The sequence below is a fragment of the Pithys albifrons genome, chromosome 6 (genome assembly GCF_047495875.1).
Source record: "Pithys albifrons albifrons isolate INPA30051 chromosome 6, PitAlb_v1, whole genome shotgun sequence".
In the NCBI taxonomy this organism is placed as follows: domain Eukaryota; kingdom Metazoa; phylum Chordata; class Aves; order Passeriformes; family Thamnophilidae; genus Pithys; species Pithys albifrons.
The window spans coordinates 21,436,946-21,458,536 of record NC_092463.1 but is presented as its reverse complement, the minus strand read 5'-3'; the positions used below and the strand labels follow the sequence as shown (position 1 = coordinate 21,458,536).

General features: G+C 35.0%; 1 protein-coding gene across 2 annotated transcripts in view; it reads right to left on the bottom strand.

Moving 5' to 3' along the window:
• CEP128 (centrosomal protein 128) overlaps nt 1-21,591 on the bottom strand; it is a 117,064-nt gene that overhangs the window by 29,275 nt on the left and 66,198 nt on the right. For both annotated transcript variants that reach the window (XM_071557737.1, XM_071557738.1), the window contains 2 exons: nt 6,682-6,731; nt 3,086-3,109 (listed from right to left, as the gene is read on the bottom strand). In XM_071557737.1, the coding sequence (XP_071413838.1) occupies nt 3,086-3,109; nt 6,682-6,731 (74 nt within the window). The remainder of the gene's footprint in view (nt 1-3,085; nt 3,110-6,681; nt 6,732-21,591) is intronic.

Below are 21,591 nucleotides of genomic sequence, written 5' to 3'. Positions count from 1 at the left end.
GAATGAGGGTGGCAAGACTGCACTTTCCTTGGGAACCAGGAGTTGCCAAAGGAAATAGAAGACCCAAGAAACGCTCTGGTACAGTAGACAGGAGATGAAGCTTCCACCTCAAACAGACTCCTGAGAGGATAAGGAGCTGACAGGGCTCAGAGATGAGGCAAAGGATCTCCTAGTTTGCAGCAACTCACAAAATCACTGAGTTAGATTAAGGTAGGCCTGGAAGGTTTATTCACCCAGAGCTCTGAAAAGAAACTGAAAGGTTCACATTACATTTCTTTTCCAATGTTTTATATTAGCTAAGTTGGCAAGTTCCTCACATGGCTACTACAAGAATTTTACTGGCAAGTACAGAAGTTAGAAACAATAAGATTGTAGAGAAAGGGAAAAGAGTAGGCTGCCAAATATACATCTCAAAATATGTACACATACACAGTTTTCACCATGTAAAACAAACGGTTTGTTTAGGTTAAAATCTTAATGATTAAAAAGTTAATTTACTGTTAGATGTACATATCTTTACTGTTGCTTAAAAAGGTTTGTGCAAGGTAGAATCAATTTTAAAGGTAGAGGCAAGAAATGTCAAACAGCTCTGCTCTTAACTTCAGCTATTGCCATGGAGAGCAATTTTTTCCCCAGGCAAAATAAGAAGGCTGTGGAAGAAAACGTAGATGAGATTGCTAACACAGCCATCCAGTGGTCTCACAGTTTAAAAAAGGTTCTGGAGAGCTGAGGTTTTCCTATGCATTTTGTTTAGTGTGCATGCATGTGCACACATGTGTGTTGGATGTCTTCTCCCTTCTTTTGCCCCTTTTTCTATCTCGCATCTCATGAATCTCATAAACCGTCACCATCAAAATTCGAAGAAAATGCTTTTTCTACACAACCTAAACATTTTCTCACTAAGGATTCTGTTCGAATTTGAATTTAATACCATTTTCTATAACCTGAAGCAAATCTTAATAATTAACGGGTATTTTTTTTGATGTTGTGCTCTTAGCATTCAAATAACAGGGGATATGAAAATAAAACAAATATATAAGTACCTTAACTATTATGTACTCAGAACTGCTGCATAGATATACAGCTATGTAGACATACACACTATAAAGATTCTTAAGAATCCCTTATACAGCAAGCCTTATTCATTCCTTTGCTCAAGGGCTTTTCTATCATAGCTCATCCTGACACATTCAGACTGCATAAGCATTACTCCTCTTTGTAAGATCCATGAAAGGGAGGAGGAAGGAGAGATACTATCATCCTCAGAACTGAAACAAAGATATAAAGGTCAAATTCTTATTACTTTAAAGTATTCATATCAGCTATCTAATACCTCAATTTTGAGTTTACTTAGCAATTACAGATAGCCAGAACTCCTAATGAATTTAGCTATTAGCAAAATTGCATTTCTGTAAATCTGGCCTCAAAAATCACAAAATCAGACACTTAGAAAATGAGAAAGTGATTAGAAGTATTTGAAAAATTCAGTTTAAGTTATTTGCCTGACATCGCAGAGGAAGTTTACGGCAAAAGTAAAATGAGTGCCTTGGGAGCATTCAACACCCTTAGTGATGACCATACTTGCCATGCCTGCAATCTCAGAACTTAACATTACATTCCTTCTGATGTCAACAATATTGAAAGCTCGAGGATTTACCATCACAAATGTACATCCAGGTGTTACCTCCCAACTTGCAATAAGAAATAAAATAATATTTTATTGACAATAATCCCTTTATTTTATCTGAATAATAACTTACTAATCTCTCTTTTTAAAGTAAGAGAGATTGGAAATGTGAAAAGCAGAAAAGCTCCAGAAAAAAATTGAAGCAAACATTGTCACAAAATATGGACTGAATTTGCATGACATTTTGCCATTTGCAAGCACCTATCCTCTGCCTGTGTCAAAACAGCTCTGGGAGCAGAAAGGACAAGGAATTTGCAGGCAGTTTAACTCATGGTTTGTGAGAAATGGATGATAGTGGATACATGTCTGACTGGTTGTCATGTAAGCAAAGCATGAATAAGAGATTATCCTGAACAGAATTAATGTCCTGATGACACCTGACATTCACACAACACTATATAAAGTGACAGGACACTGTATGTGAGCATTAGCTTCCTACTTCCATAAGGCAGGAGTTCCAGCACAGCACTCTGATTTTTGAAGAGCCTTCTATGAGTGAATTCAAGCTTTTTTTTTTTTTTAAGATATTGACTATATTTTAAATATATTTTTGAAATAAGAAACTGTTTTGAGAGATACACAGAACATCAGAGAGAATAAAATAATAATTTGCACCAGTAAATTTTAAAAGTTTTTAACTTTTGCAGCATTGATATTCTCTCAGTAGTGGTTTCTTTAGATGAAATTTTTTTTATTTCTCCTGAAAAGAATCTATGGGCCTGATACACACAATTTGTGATGTATTATTGGGCATTCCTACATAAGAGGAAAGAAGCCTCTGTCAGAAATTATAGCTGAGATCCATTCCAGCTATTTCACCTGACAGACTTACCAGTTTGGGACATCAGGAGAATGCAGCTGCATTCATGGCCTGTACAGGCATGAAGATTTGCACTTCAAACTTAGGATCTTATTAAATTAATCAATAATTAAAATTATATTTCATTTTGCTTTTAGTCACAATGTCAATGTGGGCAGATGAACTGTCTGTACCTCCCAGTCCAAACAATTTGTGAGAACAGTCACTGAAATAATTAGATCTGTCATACTGACCTCAACCATTAGAAGTGTAAGGAAAAATAACACCTTTTCTATGAATCAAATCTACAACATTTTTCTTTCCAGGGATGGAATGAGGACTGAACTGCACAGAAAAATGACAACACAGAAATACGCTGTATTTCATATAATGAATACAAAAATACTGTAGTAAAAACCTACACAGAAAGCTGCAGTCCAAAAATATCACATCTTCTTTTAAATGCAAAATGTTAGTTAAAAAAAAAACAGAACTGCAACCTTTCTTTATAAATATATGAAAATAATATTTTTCATAATTTGGACAAATTGTCAGCAATGTCATTGTGCTGGGTTTGGAAATTAATTTAAGAAACTTACCATTTCTAAGACCATAATACGTTCCTAAAAATAAAGTACAAGATTCCATCAGAAAGCAAAGAATATAAACGCAATGTAAGTCAAACAGTGATGAATAGGATTCATTTTAGGGTTTTGGGAGTCATATGTAGGTAGAGTTTCTTATAATAATCTCACTGAATGGGAACTGTTGTATTTAATTGGATGTCTAACCTATTTACCATATTATCTCACATAGAAATTTGTTCCAAAATAAACTCCCTAGAAACATGGAAAGAAAGGACTTGAAATAAATTACTCCACAATATATTTTTTTCAACTCGTACATTAGTTTTTCAATATTGTTGATTTTACTTTTATGTATCACAAAGAATGATTTCTTTTTTTGATCATCTCTGACCGTAAAGCTAGCATGTTTTGAAGTCCATGTCCATGTGTTAGCATCTGGTTTAGTTTTCTTTTAGGCATTTCCTTAGAACACTAAAAAGTAAATTCCATATCATTATTCTTTTATCCAGAAATAGCTCTGAATAATGTTTTATTAATAACAGGATGACATTAGTCAGTCTCATGTCAGACAAAAATAAAATACAAACAAAATAAGCTTGTGTCAGTCTTTAATCCAGCACAAGATACAGAGGACCCAGAATTTACAAATTTACTCTATGTATTTTAACACTATTTTTCCAATTAAAAGTATCTTTTAAGAAAAATCTTAAGCAAGTAAAAGCAAGATGGTGTACTCTGGTACTGTACCCTGACCAGGTATGGTATCTTAAGCAATCTGACAAAATGCATATTCAAGTGTTTAGGTGAGCCCACATTTAGAGTTCATGACCACTAAGACATTGCAGGGACTCCTACATTGCTCAAACATTATTCAGATTTTTCTCATTAAAGGTACTGTACAAAATGCTAAAGTCTTTATTCTTTCATAGAAGTTGATCTGAGAAACAGACCAAATATTTCCATGCATCAGAACAAACTTATGATAAAAAATGTAATGTGAAAAATGCAGAAATATTTATATTAAAATGTTTGTTCCTCCACAAAATTGCAGTGGCTCTTACAAACACTCATATTGATTTAAAGATTCTGGAACAAACCCCAAACTCATTACTATAAAAAAGATGGTATTTATAGATCTCATAAATTTGTGGTAATAATGAACTTCAATTCAGATATGTAACTCTCTTCAGCCAAAAAGGAATACTTTGAAAAAAAGTCTTAGAACAAGTGTATCAGTAGAATGATTTCACTGGTAGAATAAATAGTATTTTCAAAATGACTCATGCATTAAATAAAGTGCATGATGTCAAATCATAAAAATATAATAAATTTCTACAACTTCAGCAGATAATTTTCTGAAGACTAATCTAATGTACTAAGAAATTTACCATAGATAATTTATACACTATCAATATATTTGCAAATTAAGACTTTTTTATTTATTAGCTAATAGAAATCACTAATTCAAAAGCAAACGAAAATGGTTAGGAAATGTTTTTCCAGAGAACATAATTCAGTTGAATATTGCAATTACGTCATGCATAGCATATTACTTTCACGACTCCAATCTTTTGTACCATGGAATAGCTTTGGGCGAAAGAGTACTATTTTATTTGCTAGTAGTCCTTAATTTGACAATCAAGTACCCTCTAGCAATCTACTTCAATAAAAGCATTCATACATTAACATGCTTTTCTTAAGTGGGGCTCAGAGGATAAAAATATTCCATGTTATCTGGGTTAACAAAAAGATAAAGAGAGCCAGTTTCAGCTGCAGGAAACACCAGGTTTCAAAAAACCTCTCACTTTCCTCTTTGTTCCTATGCTTTATATATGAAGATTCAACAGTTTGGGGAGATTCAGTCTTGATGACACAAGCTGTTTTTTACAGTCATTTGCTAGCAAAATTATACATACTCAACCACTGCAAGTTTAGAATACAACATTGTAAGAACAGAGGATCCCAGACTGGAGACATTTTGACACACATTAACTAAGCTGGACCTACTACTATTTAGAAAAATAATAAATGTTTTTGTTGAGTACTTTGACTGTGACAGCATGGATCTCTCAAGGAAGAAAAAACTGCTATTAAACATTTGAATACAAAAATAGCAGCCAGAGCAGTATAATTCACACACTTAACCAGAACTGCCAGTAAGGGAAGGGCATAAAGTAATTCAGTCAAGAGCTTTACAGACCTCAGAAATACTGGCAGGCACATATAATCCATACAAGACACTATTATGATGCAACTTCCTGCAGTATAAAATTACTCCTCATTCAATCAGAGGTAATATCATTAGAACAATTTGTCAACCATAAAGGTGCACATGAAAGCAGATGCAGAACTGCTTCACATGAAAGATCTTTTTACATTGATGTAACTAGATATGCACCTGTGTAAACTGCTTGTGCAGACAAGCTCTCAACCTTGTTGAACTTGAGCTGCCAGAAAGCCAAGCCAAGTTTTTTGTTTCAACAGGAAACAGCTGGATTGGTGTGTTGTGTAACTTCTGGGTCTTGCAACTTGTCTCTTTTTACTGGATCAAACTGCTTGTATGCTCTCTCATACTTCTAGCCCTCAAAATGCCTTCTATTTATTATATGAGAAGAGGAGGCTTACCTTCAAACAAACTTCTATGACAAAACTCAGGTCAATACATAATGTCATTTTCCTCATGAGCCTTATTTTCAATTCCCTCACAAATGTCCTGCTTTCAGTACACTTACAGAATACTGCCTCATTAATACACTTCATATTGTATGTAACCCTTTTTTATCTTCATGTTGGATATTGTTTGCAGCAATTTGGTGGTACAAATTTCTTTCTTCCTTTCCGTATTCCGAAGAATACATACACTACCCTCCTTAATAGTATCCTGAGCCTACAAATCAGACATTATAGCCTGGTTTTGCTTTCTTAGCCACTTCACTTTGAAAGGAGTATGTTTTCTTTGACTGTCACACTTAAATACTATTCCAAAGCTGAGCTTAGGATAAATCTGGCTTTCTAAATGCCAATTAAAGTGCTTAGCACAAACAGCTTTAGTGCTAGAGGACATACAATGAGGATTTATTGTATTGTATCAAGTCCCGGCATATACTGACTGGTCCCTTCTTCCTCAGGAAGGTGATTATGGACATTTAGTGCTTCAGAGACTTTAAATACTTAATTAAAATATTTTACTTTCAGTTTTATTCAGAGATACACCAGAAAGTAACACAGCACAGAGAACTTAACCAATGATGTAGGATATGCAACATTTTTGCAGTTCTGAATGCAGAGTAGCATTGCCTGCCCCTATTCACATACAGTTTCAGTGAAGCCAGCAGCATAACACAACTTCAGTATATAGTGACTTAAAAGCAGCATTATATTCACTGATTAACTAGATTTATAGACTACTTCAATTTTCTCTAATGTGCAACTTAATTGGCAAGCGTAAACTCATCAGTGAGTATTACTAGCTATTGAGTCTTATTTGCATGTATTTCCAAATCTGAATTTAAGCTACAAGGTAGTTCCGAAAATTGTAATACTGTAACACAGTTTGGTAATTTTAAGGGTGATAAAAAAGGAGCAAGATAAGTGAGAACACCATATACCTGGAGAGCTCCTATTTCTTCCTCTCTTCTGTTTGTCTTCTCTAGTAGCTCTGCAAAATGAGAAAAACACTTGTAAATTCAACTCCTGTCTCATAGCCTGATAGAAAAAGTATTGTGTAAAACTGTCATTGAGGTTTTTATTTTACACGTTTCATAACACTCCTTTTCAGCTGAATAAACTATTAGATTACAATGTATCACTCATATGACTGTTTCCAAGCATGGGCTGTTGACGTGACTGAAAAACAGCCACAAGAACACACAGAGACAGTTTGACTGGGGAAAAAACACCACACAAATTCACAGAGAAACTTCTCTATGCTTAAATAAATCTTCTGGTGTATTTTTTAAAATTGAATGAAAAAAAAACATAGATTCATTCTGAAAATTGACTAAAACAGATCATGAAAGCTATGCAATCATATATGAAAAGTTAACTGTACGTTACTGCAGAGTAGGTTAATTTGGCTGTTATGACAATAATTACATTTTCTCGCTAAAATGGAACAGTTTTAATAAAGGAAATAGTTAATTGTGACAAAACATTACAAAAACTTTTTATAGTCTTTACACCGTAATATCCTAATATCTTCTATCATCACTTGTGTGACAATTACAGACATTGCCACATACACATACGTATGGAACACTTCACATTAGAAATTAATTTTGTTTGAGTTCTGCAGGATATGTCACAAGTTGCTTTTCTATTTTGTTTCATTCACATATTTTTATGATTAAAATCAGGTTTTTTTATAAATTGAAACATACTTAGAATTCTGGAAAACCTTAAAGTTATAACTTTATGAAAAGCAGGAAAACAAAAAAACATGCTGCAGGCTTATTATTATTTTAACTATCAGAAGTTTGCTCACGAGTTTTGCATGAGAAGAGCATTACTTTATCTAAACCAGAAACTGACTTTGAATTCAGATATCCTTCAGTTTGCTAGGAATTAGGAGAGTTATGAGATTATGAAACTGTCTTGAGAACCTCACAGGACTGAATCCTGACTGTCAAGTCCCTTAGAACCCAAGTACAGAACAGCTACCTGTGTTAATTGCCTTAAGAAATAAAGATTACCAATACTCGCATAGTTCAGTCATCAAGCTGAATGATTTACAATAGAAATGGCATAAAATATTCTACTGACATTAATTTGTCTTTTTTCCTTCATATCTTTAATCTTCTACTTTTCTTTCACCTCATTGTGAGCACCCCAACCCATTACCTCTTTTCTCACAGTTCATTGTCATTTCTGACTGCATACAGATTAGAGTCAGATTTGAGACTTGTTTCCAGACACCAGTCCTTTAAAAGTGATGTGGATAACATGTAAAAAAATGTAGTTAATTCTTTCACAAGTGGAGATTGATTTGCTGTTCTTTTTTTCTAGCTTTTATGTAACTCTTTCTTCAAATCCTTTCTTAAAATTAATGAAATTACTGGTTTTTTCACTTTGTTTTGGTAAATTTATGTTTTCCTGGATTATTTTCTGGTATGCTGTTAAGTCCAATGATTTAACTGCCATAAAAATTACCACAGCCAAATGTGCTTCCATCAGCATTAGTGAGTGAGAGAATTTTGGGTTGAAATATGTCTGCCCTGTATGTTTTCTTTGGGCATATTCCAGTATTATAAGTGAGTTGATAAGAATTTGTATTGCAACACTAGCTTTAAAAAATGTAGAAGGGAGGAAAAAGTCTGTAAGAAAATGGTAGGAAATGAAAGATTCATCCCCACATTCCATCTGACCAAAAAAAGAAACTATTGTACTTAACTTTGCTTTTATTATCATTGTAATGCAATAATTGAGGTTCTATTGTACAGACACAATTGTTCTAAGTAAAAAGAATGCTATTACAAGGTTCCTTTCGAAGACCTGCTACAAATGTAAAATAAATGAAGCTAATTTCTGCTAACAGTCTCTAGGTTTGAAAGTTCTGCCTCTGAAACTAAGGCTATCTAGAATCTCTTCACTTTATTGTACCACTGCCTTAACCAGTTGTCCTACAGGATGCTTCATAAAACTCAGTCCCCCAGAAGGGTAGGTGGGTATTGAAGTAGTGTTATTTAACTTACAGAATATACACCTACTGTACAGTCACCCTTTCTGAATATATCTTTAAAAATCAAGTTCTGCATTTAAACTGATGGCTTCTGTTAGTACTTCATCTAAAATAATAGCCTTTTTTCTTCAAAGCTAAAGCAAAAAAAAATTGAAAGTAATATATACTAAACAGCTATGCAAAAAATCCCATAAAAATACAGCACATTACATCATTCTTTTGGACATTGTTATTTATAATGACAGTACAACTTTGCCTACTTAATCTGAAAAGCTCTGTTGATTTGTTTTATAGTTTGTAAAACACTTCCCATATTTAAGTTCCTGTGCAAGCATGTTTATGTCATCAGTGATGGAAAATAAGGTTGGAATAAATTTAAGACAAAGAAGGCATTGTGTCTGCAATAGAGCAAAGATAGTCTGTCACTAGCCCTAGTGGATCTCCTTTCATCCATCTGTGAACAGCCTCTGAGTTTCTCCAACTATATTTTTTTCCTAAAAGAAGTTGCAGTGGCATGGTTTGTTAAAACAATCCTGCTACCATCATCTTTCATGATCTAATGTAACCGCAGGGTTCATGTGTGGTTTTTTCCTAAGCAATATATCATTATTCTCACGGGGGTCAGAACACATCAATTTATAAGTTGTCTAGAATCAGCATTAAAGAAAAATCATTACAAAGGCACCTTTAGGCATTGATAGCTCTTCCCAAAGACTAATAATACATGGAAAAAGACAACGAAAGAAATGAGATGTAAGAAAAAAAGATACCCTTTATTTTATTTATAGCTAAATATAAAGCTTGCATCCGCATAATGAATTATAAGGTAAAACTGTCAAAAAATGACATATGTTTCACATGTTCAATCCTTTTAAAAATCAACAGCAAGTCCATGATATTGTCTGCAAAACTGGGGATCCTACTTTTGTGCACTTTGACAAAAACAATTTATTTACAGTGGTTAAATTCCAAATTATGTAAAGATTATATCTCATTGAGCTATGCATCAGTGAACACCAACTGAGTGTCCTTGGAGTTATACTACAGTGGCTTAGATTTAACTGATCAAACTTCCATGAGAAACACAGTTTACGCTTTAAAACATTCTGTAAGAATCACTATCTTTTGCAGTTTGCCTGACACTGGACCAACACAGTATGTTGCAAAATACTGTAAATATTAACCTGTGGATGAAGATTTTATATTCCATCATAACATTCAGATAAGTGAAGAAAATACAGTATGCAGTTATCCAGACAGACATTTTTCACACACAAATAGGCACATCTTAGTTGTAATTTATACTCCTGGTGAAAAGTATCAGAAAATAGATTTAGGAACAGATATTTGATGGGAAGAGTAAAATACAACAGTACTATCTTATTTATTCTAGCTGATGCATCAAGGTGCCAAAATTACCTGGAGCAGCAACTTCTTGATTTCAAACAGTGCATGACCTCCCACTTTAAGAAATTGAAGATAATAATAGACAAACATTCTGCTTCACATTTTCAGAGAATACTGACATGCCACAGAAAAGTCTACAAATTGGATCAATAACACATTTTTATGTTCCAATTGTTCCAGCAAAAGCGTATGCACAAATACAGAACTGTACACAGAATCAGTTCTTATAGTCACAGATATCTACTCATATAGTGAAACCCCCTAAAATGTGATTCACAGTAGTCTGAAGTTGACATTCACACTTCAATTCAGTTTTGCATACATACGTAATATGCTGTAACTATCCTAGATATCTGCAGGCTGACTGTCATCTGAAGCAGTGGCAGATCACACAGGAAAATATGTAACTCTTATAGCATAGAAAATACCTCTACTATGTGGCATTAAAGCACGAAAACCAGGTTATTGTTAGAAAAAAAATGGTAGTTTGGAGAAAATTGTCAAAATATTTTTCACATCATCAAGCTCAGAACAGCTCTTCTCCAAAACACAAGCCAGAGCTCTCAGTTACATATTAATAAAACTATTTTGTATTTCACAAAGTATGTAACCCTAGATATTGAGATTTTAAGTTACATAAGTGTATTGCAAACTCTTGATAAATCACTTAATTACACACCCTGATATTATTTCTAAATTTGCTTTGATCAAAAACTGTAGTTTTTTTTTATTTCAAGTATTTCCTGTCATTCTCACTTCCAAGATGCATCCCACAGCTTTCAGTCATTGTTTAGAAGTTTCCCACAAAGCTGTTGAATAGAGACTGCAGCATTTCTGTAGATGCACAAGGCAGTGGCTTCCATCACGTATGAAGGAATTTTCAAGCAGCTGAATAAACCAGTTTCTCTGAGCTAGAAATTACTTATCTTGCACACATGGACACAGCCAAGTTTAATCACATACTACACCATTTAAAGTTTTTCCCTTCACATAATGCATCTGACACAAAGGCCCTATTTTGGGGGGTGAATCAAGTTCTTTCTAACTGAACATATTTAAACAAAGTGTTTCAGAATAGCCATATCCATGGCTAGTAGAGGCAGAACAACTGGAATTCTGCCCTGTACCTGTATTAGGTTGTGATGAATGGCACTTGTCACAGTCCAAAAACACTCAATACTAAAAGATGTTTCAGTGAGGCTGGACCCTCACACTGTTGAGGCCAGACATCAGAATTCACCTTGGCACTAAAACAACTGCGAAGTAATACTGTACTGGCATGTGCTTCAAACTATTTTAACTGAAACAGTACTTGCCATGCATGCAAGCCATTAAGGGAATTTCTACATAACTACATTATCATCTCAAAAGAGCTCTAGAGAAACAGGTATTTCTTAGAGCCTTAATTTTTGCTAGTGTAGAATAAGGTCCATAAATTATAAGCATTTTGGAATGTGTTTATGTAATCCCAAGCAAGAATTTAAAAACTCCCAAACCTCTATGTCTCAAGTGATTTTAATACTGATTAGAGCTTTCTAGTCCATTAGCAAATTATTATATTAACATTGAATACAGTCCATTGCCTTTAAAGATTTTAATTCAGTTTCCACCACTGCAATCAATGCAGCACTCATGACCATCAAGACTAAAACAGCTCTTTATAGGTATCTAAATCAATAGTTTTCTCATCCACATGTAAAAAGCTCCAAACTCAAAAGAACACCATTTGAAAAAAAAAAAAAGGGATTTCCTTCTGCCATATTCTTTTCCTTTATAAAGTCTAGTAATTTACTAGCTATGGTAGTCTTAGTAAGTAATACAGTCAAGATTTCAAAAAAAATATAGTTTACACAAAACTTGACTTTTTAAAAATTAATTCATTATTTTTATAACTTTTAGGTATACCCTTGTATTTTTACTGTGTAACTTCAAAGCAGATTCTCAAACCTATAGTGATGCATTTCCTCACATTAACCTGAAGCACCACCCCTAATCATAAGAGAGACTACAAAATAGGCATCTGAAGCTAAGAGAGAAGAAAACAGTTCACTGTTCAGAATCCCTAGGAGATTTACTGCTGAGCAGAAAACAGAACAAACTGCATTCTCCTCCTGTTTCCTGAGGCTTAGGCAGGTTTGATGTTTTGTAGTTAAATTTTCAAACGTTGTATCCCCAGTGCTGGCCTGGTCTGTATTTTTTTTTATTTTCAAAGAAGCTAATTGAGAAAAGGATAGCATATATAAGGGAAATGCAGTAATCTGTGGGGTGTATGGGACAACAGTGAAATGCAACCTAAGATTCTCAAAGAATTTTCTATTCCACTTATACTCCGAACTTTTACAAAACTTTCAGGAATTAGTGGTATCTTACTGAGTCAGACCTAAAATCATGCAGCCTACATCCCACTTCAGACAGTAAGCATAAGTAGTAGGTATTAAGACAGGAGGATAAAAAATGGGTGATGTTATTAACTCTAATGGCAGCCTCCAGCAACGAGCAGCTGACAAATCACCTTACAAAAAGGACTGCATCTAGACCATCCATGACCTAGCTAACCTTCATAAACTTAACTGTTTCTTTAAAAAGAGGTTTTAAAAATATGTTAAGAGCAAAAAGCAGTGCAGAAATAACATCAACCCATTACAGGATGAGAATTGTTCCCTCACAAACAGGGACATGGACATGATACAAATGTTTAGTGCTTTCCTTACCTCTGTCTTCGACACTGTCAACAGGCTAAGGGGGTCCCAGTGCCCTGAGCTCAAGGACCATGACTGTGATAAACTCCAGCCAATTCTGAATATGTGCAGGATTTGCTGCTCCAGCTGTATCCCTATAAGTCTATGGAGGCTGACGGAATTCATTCAAAAATACTAAAAGAGCTGGCTGATGTTATCATGATGCCTCTCAACGATTTTTGAGCAATCTTGGGAATCTAGAGAGGTCCCAGTCGATTGGAAGCTGGCTAACATTGTCCTAAATTTAAAAAAGGGCAAGGATGATCATGGCATAATGGAAAGGGATCCGGGGGTTCCTTGTGGACAGCAAGTTGAATGTGAGTCAGCAGTGCCCTGGCAGCCAGGAGGGCCAACCATGTCCTGGGGGGCATCAGGCACAGCATCACCAGCCAGTCAAGGGAGGGGATTGTCCTGCTCTGCTCTGCACTGGGGTGGCCTCACCTTGGATATTGTGTGCAGTTTTGGGCACTACAATGTAAAATAATTTATTAAGCTATTAGAAAGTGTCTGAAGATGGTGAAGCAATACAAGAGGCAGCTAAGATCACTCGGGAGACCTCATTGCAGTTACAACTTCCTCAGGAAGGCAAGAGGAGGGGCAGGCACTGATCTCTTCTCTGTGGTAACCAGTGACAGGACCTGACAGAATGGCCTGAAGCTGTGTCAGAGAAGTTTAGGTTGGATATTAGGAAAAGGTTCTTCACCCAGAGGGTGGCTGGGCACTGGAACAGGCTCTGCAGGGAAGTGGTCACAGCAGCACCAAGCCTGACAGAACTCAAGAAGCCTTTGGGCAATGCTCTCAGGCACATGGTGTGATTCTTGGGTCTGTTCTGTGCATGGCCAGGACTTGGATGATCCTTGTGGTTCCCATCCAACTCAGAATATTCTATAATTCATTGAACCTTTTCGTTATTTTGGATTCTAGAACATTTTGGGGCAACATGTAAAAAAATGTATGTTTCCTTTTGTTTCTAATATGATGTCTGAACTGTCAACGACTTCTTTACATGTATGAATTTTGCTTCTAATTTACTTTCTTTGATAGTGTTATGGGTTAGCAGAGTAGGCCCAAATTTAGGCTTTAAAGTTCAGACCAGGCCTGGGATTGTCAGCTGACTTCAGCTGAGCTGGGCTAGCTAACAGCTGACTTCTTCTAGCCAGTAATATTGTATTCCATGACATATTATGACATCATCTCAAGAGGGGTAAAATCCAGTGTGTGGGAGTGGCTTAGTCAGTTCCATTATGGCTGATGTACAGACAGGACGTACTGCAGCTCCTGTCTTGCTAGAGTAGGCCCTGCCGCTCCTGCTGCCGCTGCTATGCTTCCTTAGGCTTCACGCTGCTATTTCTCTTTATTATTTTCTTTTCACTTAGATTGGTATTTGAACTAGATATTCATAAGTGAACCATCTCCCACACTTCATTTAGAAAACGTCTTCCAACTTTTCACTTGACCTCATCAGTTCTATGACCCTTCTGCACCTGTCATTACCTGAAGTATTAGTGTCCACCTTAGAGTGAATTCAAAAGTGCAAGAGTGGATATATGTATATTTTACATATGCAGTTTTCTAGCTTAGTGAGGTCTACTTACAAAGGTGTGTATACATATTTACTATCAAGTTTTATTTTCAATAAATAAATATACATATATTAGGGGCTCAATTTTTTTTACTGATGTGGCATGCAATCAATAAAGTTTGAAGATAGTGCTCAGTATATTTAAAGCCTTGAAACAATCTCACTTCTGAAGTAAGCACATTATGACTGGCAGTTAGCATTCAGAGTTTGATTTTTTTCAATAAAGGCATTCAATTTTTATAAAGGTGAAATGTTTTCTTGTCTCTGTTACTCAAAAATTCTTTCTTCTTTTATGTCAAGCTGCATATTTCATGGCACACAGAATTGAAAGGAAAAAAAGCAAAGTTCAAGTAAAAGCAAGGTCTAATGAGAAGTGTGTCTACAGGAATAGAAACTGTCTGGGAAGGATGAGGAAGAGAAGGGACTAGATGCATTTACAGTAGAGGGACAGAACAAGTATGTGTGGCTCATTATTCAAACAGAGGCTCTCCTAGGAGCAGTGGATATTATCTGGAGACCTTACCATAGCCTTTGAGTCATTAGTGATGCACCCAACTAGTCTCTATGAGGAGTGCCAAACACATCTTTGTATCTAGAAGAGGAACTGTCTGTATGGCAATAAAAATATTTGCCATCTGGAGTTATGTCTTCTCTAAACAGCTGCTACTATCAAATTCAGAGGTGGTGTCCCACGTATTGTTTTCTCTCTAAAGTAGTGTCCAAATAAGCAAGCTGAATTCCAGCCAGAATAGAATCAAGGGTCTTTTCTAGAATCTAGCGAGATGTTACATCATAATTAACACAACGTACAACTATTAACTCACAGAAGCACTGAGAAATTGGTGAGCCACAGCTGCAGAGCTATAGAAAACCTTCTGTTTGCAAAATATTATTTGCTCAACTCTTCTCTAGAGAGATGTAAAAGCATATAAAGTCAGAACACTGGTGTTTCAGTTTTAGGTAGACTCCATCATCCAACTTCTGTCAGTCCTAAGCAACTTAATATTCCTGCCAAGGAAAGTAATCTCCTGTAAGACTACCCTTGTATTATAGACTTTAATCTGCTTCACTGCAGTAAGATGATACCACTATAGCTTTTCTTATTTGAAACCTTTACTAAACCACAACTCTGTTGATAGAGAAAACCACTGCAGGCTAAAGTTTCCTACTTAACAATTTCTTAAATCTTTTTAAAAATACATATTTCCCAATAAATTAATAATTCAAACAGAAATAAGAACTTTCTTGACTGAAAACAAGAACTACAGATGTTAAGAATAGTACAATGAAAAAAAACCCAAAAGCCTGAGCAAAATTATGGCAAATTGATCCAGTAAAGCAAAAGGTGATCTAAAAGGCATGATTTCTGCCATGAAAATTCAAATGGGACACACCAGATACAAAGAATGTAGTTGCTAATTTTTTTTCAATTATTTTTAAATATTTTGGTTGGCTGGCCTGAAAACACTTTGGAGTTTCAGGATGCTGACATTTTCTGATTACAAATTATCTACTTATAAAAATTACATCCATAAATCTGCTGCAACCAGAAGGATGCTGTGAAGATCAAAAAAAAGTCATACAGCTGTTGCTTGAATCTATCCTCAAATCAGTGACTTAAACAGTATTAAAACAACCCTTATAATTAAAAGATACTTTCATAATATTCTTTGTGTTCTGTGTAAAGTTGTATCTGTCAACAATCATCACAGCAATCTTAATAAAGATGCCAGTGATTAAACAAACCAGAAGATTTAAGTGTCTATATCACCTATTTTTTTTCCATTTAACATGCTTAGGTTAAGAATAAAAAATCTGACAGAATGCAGGAGGAAAACCCAGCATTTTTACTGTCTATGCCCTTGTCTTACAAGAGCTAAGGAACATTGTCCTGTAAACGCACACTAACAAGTCCAACACAAAATCTAAACCTCAAACAATAACAACTTTGAAATCATTCTAGCAATTGTAGCTTCTGGGTTATGCCTTCTATTTGCAGGCAAAATGACTGAATTTTTTTTTAAATGCAATAAACACTTTTCTAGTTTTAGTACTATTAAATGTAGTAATAAAACATTATTTTAATTTCAGTACCAGGGAAAACAGTTTCAAACTTCATCTTGCTCATTATCAAAGACACATATGCCAAAGAGAATTCATTAACACACATACATATGGTATTTGAACAGAAACACTTGATTTGGAATATGCTGCAAAGCTTTTCTTTTGGCTACTATTTACTGAAATATCTATCAAAATACTCCAAGTCTTCTTTCAGACTACGATTAGGCTGGCATGAGTTGACTACAATCACAGAAGTCTCTTTCCAGTTACAACTATGCAGTTTTTTATGAGGACAAAAATAAGATTTTAAACCCTAAAAATAAAGATAATTGAGGAAATAATTGAGATTTACTGAATTTAGAAATTATTTTGACATAGTAGAAGTTCAAACAAAACAAGTCACAGTGACATGCTGGATTTCTGACACTAAGCATCATGTGATGATTATTAATGCTTTTAAGGCCTTAAATGATAATATTTCAATAATTACTTGATAATACTTCGATATTAAACAATTCTCAAATATATTTGTTGATTACTCATGTAGCAGTAACATTGCCAATCAGTGCTGGAAAGAAGGCAAAAATTATCCCCTTAGAAATAAATCTTGAGAACAGATTTTTTTAGAAGTTCTAACATACAATGCTAGTGAATAAACACTACAAATTTTAATTTACAAATTTGCTGAGAAATCAGCAACCTTTAACCCTAACAATCTAATAGCACATTCATACTACAGTAAAGTTCTTAAAGGAGATAGCTTCAAATAAGCCAGTTTGGCCAGTGTTGACTATGTAATTACTCCTGCTTCATGCCCCACAGAAGCCAGTGCTATGTCAGCTGGCATGGTGCAAGGACCAAGTGCTCCAGTTCCACTAGTTGTGGTCAGATCACATCAGAGATGCCATCTGCAGATTGCATTTTCAAAAAAGCATGGAGGTCTCTTTCCTCCCTACCTCTGGTTGTGCATTTCTCTTGCTTACTTTGCCCTGGTTTGACAAAACAGACAAACCTGGGCCTCCGCGAGGGTCTTAGTCATTACGAGAACAGAACATAATGGCAAACCCAGACAGTCCTATGTGGCTAGAATTGAGTAAAATATGATTATAGAGGGATCCAACAAGGAGACATGGAACAGGGGAAGGACATAGTAGCACAGAGGGTAGTGAAATAGAAGCACAAATTCAGCCTTTTGTCTGCAGTGATATTAAATGCCTCCATGAATAGGAAACTGCAATTTGACCCATTAACTCATGGATTCATATGCATGAGCTGTCATCACACCTCTGTCTGTTGCAGATCTATGCAAGATAACCAAATAATAGCTTTTTCTCCCACAGTTTTGATTAGATACCCTATTGAATAACCTGGAAAAAGGAAAAAAATCAGAATTATATAAAGAAAAATATAGTGAGAAACGCTCCCAAAGTGAGGCCCTCAGAATAGCTGACATTTTAAACAGAAAATACAGTCAAACATTCTGCTTTGTCACTGCATATAATATATAATTGTTACAATTCTCTCCTGAATGGAGAAGCATTTCCTTGCTGATAATGAAGAAAATTTTCCAGGAGCACACAAAAAGAAATTGAAACTTAATTTGTTTTCATTTATGAAGTGCAAGCCTGAAAAGATAATTTGTCATTCCCTGTTTTAGAAAATTATGTCAATATGTTTATGGGCATAGCAGGTACATAAAAATTATGGTATCGCATATATAAATGACAAAACAGGAAATTGAATGCCACTTTCTTCAGCGAGTTCTCTCTCTTAATATCCTAGGCTTTTCTGGTTTTGATGTTTATCATCCCAACCATATTTATGCATATCAGCAAATTTCCTTTTGGCTACATCTGAAAGGCCGCTGCATATCTTAATGCAAATACACAGAGAACTGATCTTATTAGCTATGGAACAGTCAAAGATGAAGGGTTTTAAGGTTTTTGAAGCAGCTAGTACAACTCATTTGAATTGAACTAACTGGGCAAACCGAAGGAGGCTGACAGCTGCAAGACAAAGTTTTTCTAGCCAAGGTGACTTGCTACTCGAGCTGAGTAATTCTTTGGAACTTCGAAGTGCATTTCTTAATTGGGCTGTTTGAAGATCAAAGCCAAACAATCCATTTGCAACATTTATAGCATAGGAAAGCAGATAACATAGGAAGCTGAAAGATACTGATCCTGAAATTAAATTTCCCTGCCAATCTCAGGAAAAAAAGGGATCTTTTAGCAGCTTGGACATTTTAATAAACTGTCAGAAGAGTAAAAGCACACAAAAAAGTTATAGCTCCACAGGATTCACTGTCTGATAAACTCTGTAAGAAAGCTTTTAATTCTAATAGATGGCCCTCTGTATCACTAAGGTCAAAGAGCTTCTAAGAAAACATTTACTTCAGCCAAGCATACACACACAGAGGTCAGCATGTCTCACTGAAACAAAATATAACACAACTTGCTGTCACAAAACACCTCAGCTACCACACTCGCTTTAGGGGAAGATGCAAGAAACTAAGCTGACAATTATGAAGAAAGACTTAACAGCAATGCTTATTTATAATTTTCCCAGATGTAGTTAGGCTCTGAGTTTATTCCTTGGTGGGACAATCCTGTTGTTGTACTGTCCCATAGTAACTGCTGATACATGAATGAGACTTACCAACTCGGCTGGTAAACATTTTAAGTTTCAGTGAATGGTACATTTCACTCAAAATGCTGTTTTGAAAATTGCACTATCTAAATACAATAACTTATTATTCCTTCTATGTAGCCATGTGCAAAAATCTACAATTCTACAATACTACAATTTTAGTAAATTTTTCCGAGAAAAATTCTTTTTACATAGGACTGAGGAAAAAAAAATCTCATTTACTTCAAAAGTGAAGAGAATCTTAAGAGGAAAATTACAGTAAACAAATTATCCATTGCTTCTCATGCACAGGAGACATAAACATTTCTTTTTCCAATGTAATAAACTGAATAGCATCATCAGAGGGGTATTTTTCTTGCATGCAGTGGAATATGAGTCATTTTCAACTGACACTTGACATTTTATTCCTGATTAATAGAATTCCTAGAGAACAATCACAACAAAACCAAATTTACACTGTTGTTTTCACTGAGTAAAAAGGTAAGAGGGTATTAATCTCAGGATGGAGATTACATGGAGAAATGTATATCCCGTATGAGCAGTATAATACATACATTATAAAATTTTATTTGTTATAAAAAGACATTGCAACTCTTATTACGAGGTTGACAAGAGCTGCAAATGTTTAGAATTGTTTATCCCATTCTCCCAGCACTACATAATTTCTACAGGTAGAGACATTCAAATAATTAGCAAAGAGGTGGCAAAATGACTGTCAAAATTCCACAAAAATGCCATTGAAAATGGGAGAACACATTGTATATCGTACACACCTAATCCTTGTATCTATTTACATAGTAGCTACATGTCTGTTTAGTCTCAACAACGCAAATGCAAGGAACAAAATGAAGTTTGCAAAGCTGCTAAAATGTCTGATATTTTTTTAATGATGCCTCGTATCATACTTTATAAAGCATATTGACAAACAAAAACTTAAAAAGTTCTTTCAACAGCTGGGGCATCATCTCCTAGGTTAGGAATGGAGAGGTACTAAGGAAACAGTAAATGCGCTTCACTGGATACATCCCTGAAGGGTATAACTGTTATGAGACACAGGTTATAATGCACATGGATCCACTCATGCCTCTCAAGAACAAACAGAAAACTAGTCTCTCAGTATGTATGTTCGATGTTGAAAATTCATACTGTTTACAGCTGATTTTTATATTCTCTAGCAATCTTATTAAATGGCTAAATTTCTCTTCCCTTCTGTCTTTACACAAGAAAATATAATTACAGCAAATTAAAGCTCCTGAGACTAAAAGTAAAGGTTTAAGCCCTAGCCCTAAAATATGTTTTGCACTGTGACAATATGGTTCTAAAGTATTTTCAGAAAACAAGAAAATAACCAAAATGAAAAGTTGGGTTTGCATTTCAGAAACAATTTTTTACTTCTTACCCAGAAGTCTGTATCCTTTTCTGCAGTTTCTATAATTTTTCCCATTTGTCTAGTGTTATTTTCTTTTGCTGCAACGTTTGTACATTTATTTCATAATGTCTTCTGGTTGACATAAGGATCATAATTTTTTTTCTGTATGACAATCTACATGATTAATAATTAAAATAAAATACAAGTAATTGACAACTTTTATTTTCAAAGTAATATTTGAAATTACTCATGCTGGGTTTCTCTGACTTTATCAAGCATCTCTTCCCGACCTACTCTTGACACATAGTATAATGTCACAGAGCAACACACACTTGTGCTTCTCCTATATGCACTTGATCCTCAAAGGTCATTTATCCCAAAGCACTAACGTTATCAAAACTGCGATTTTTTTTTCCCCCACTGGATAAGAACTTCTATCGTATCTTTCAAGTGTCTGTTCTGCTGCTGCCTTGATGTCTACTTTATACACTAGCAAATTGGTATACTTGGGTTGAAGTACAATAGTATTAGAAGTGGAATAAACTTTCTGTTGGATATTGTTTGCTCTGCTAATGCAGTGCAAACAAAGTCTTTAAAATTATTTACTTTCAAAAAATGGAGTTGTCTCTCACAGGACCCAGATTAGGTTTGGGAAAAAAGAATGTCAGATGTGCAACTTGTACCCAATGTACACATGCAACCTGCACACTGTGCACATCAGTATGCACATCAGAAGAGAACAGAACATACGCAACAAGTTTTAAGGTACAAGATACCTGACATTTCTTTTTGATGACCTGGAGACATAAAATTTTGCAGTTATATTAATTTCAGATGGTAAAAGAAGCCACCCACCTTCTGATGACTACACACTTCTTATAAAGCTCTGTAAAAATGCCTCAATTACAGTTGGTAACTATACAAGTGAACTGACACATTTCTTCCAAACCCTGACGACAGCATGGCTCCTGGATCTGTCCAATACTGCAGTAGTACTACTCAAGTAAATTAGATTATTACAAGTTAGGAAATCAT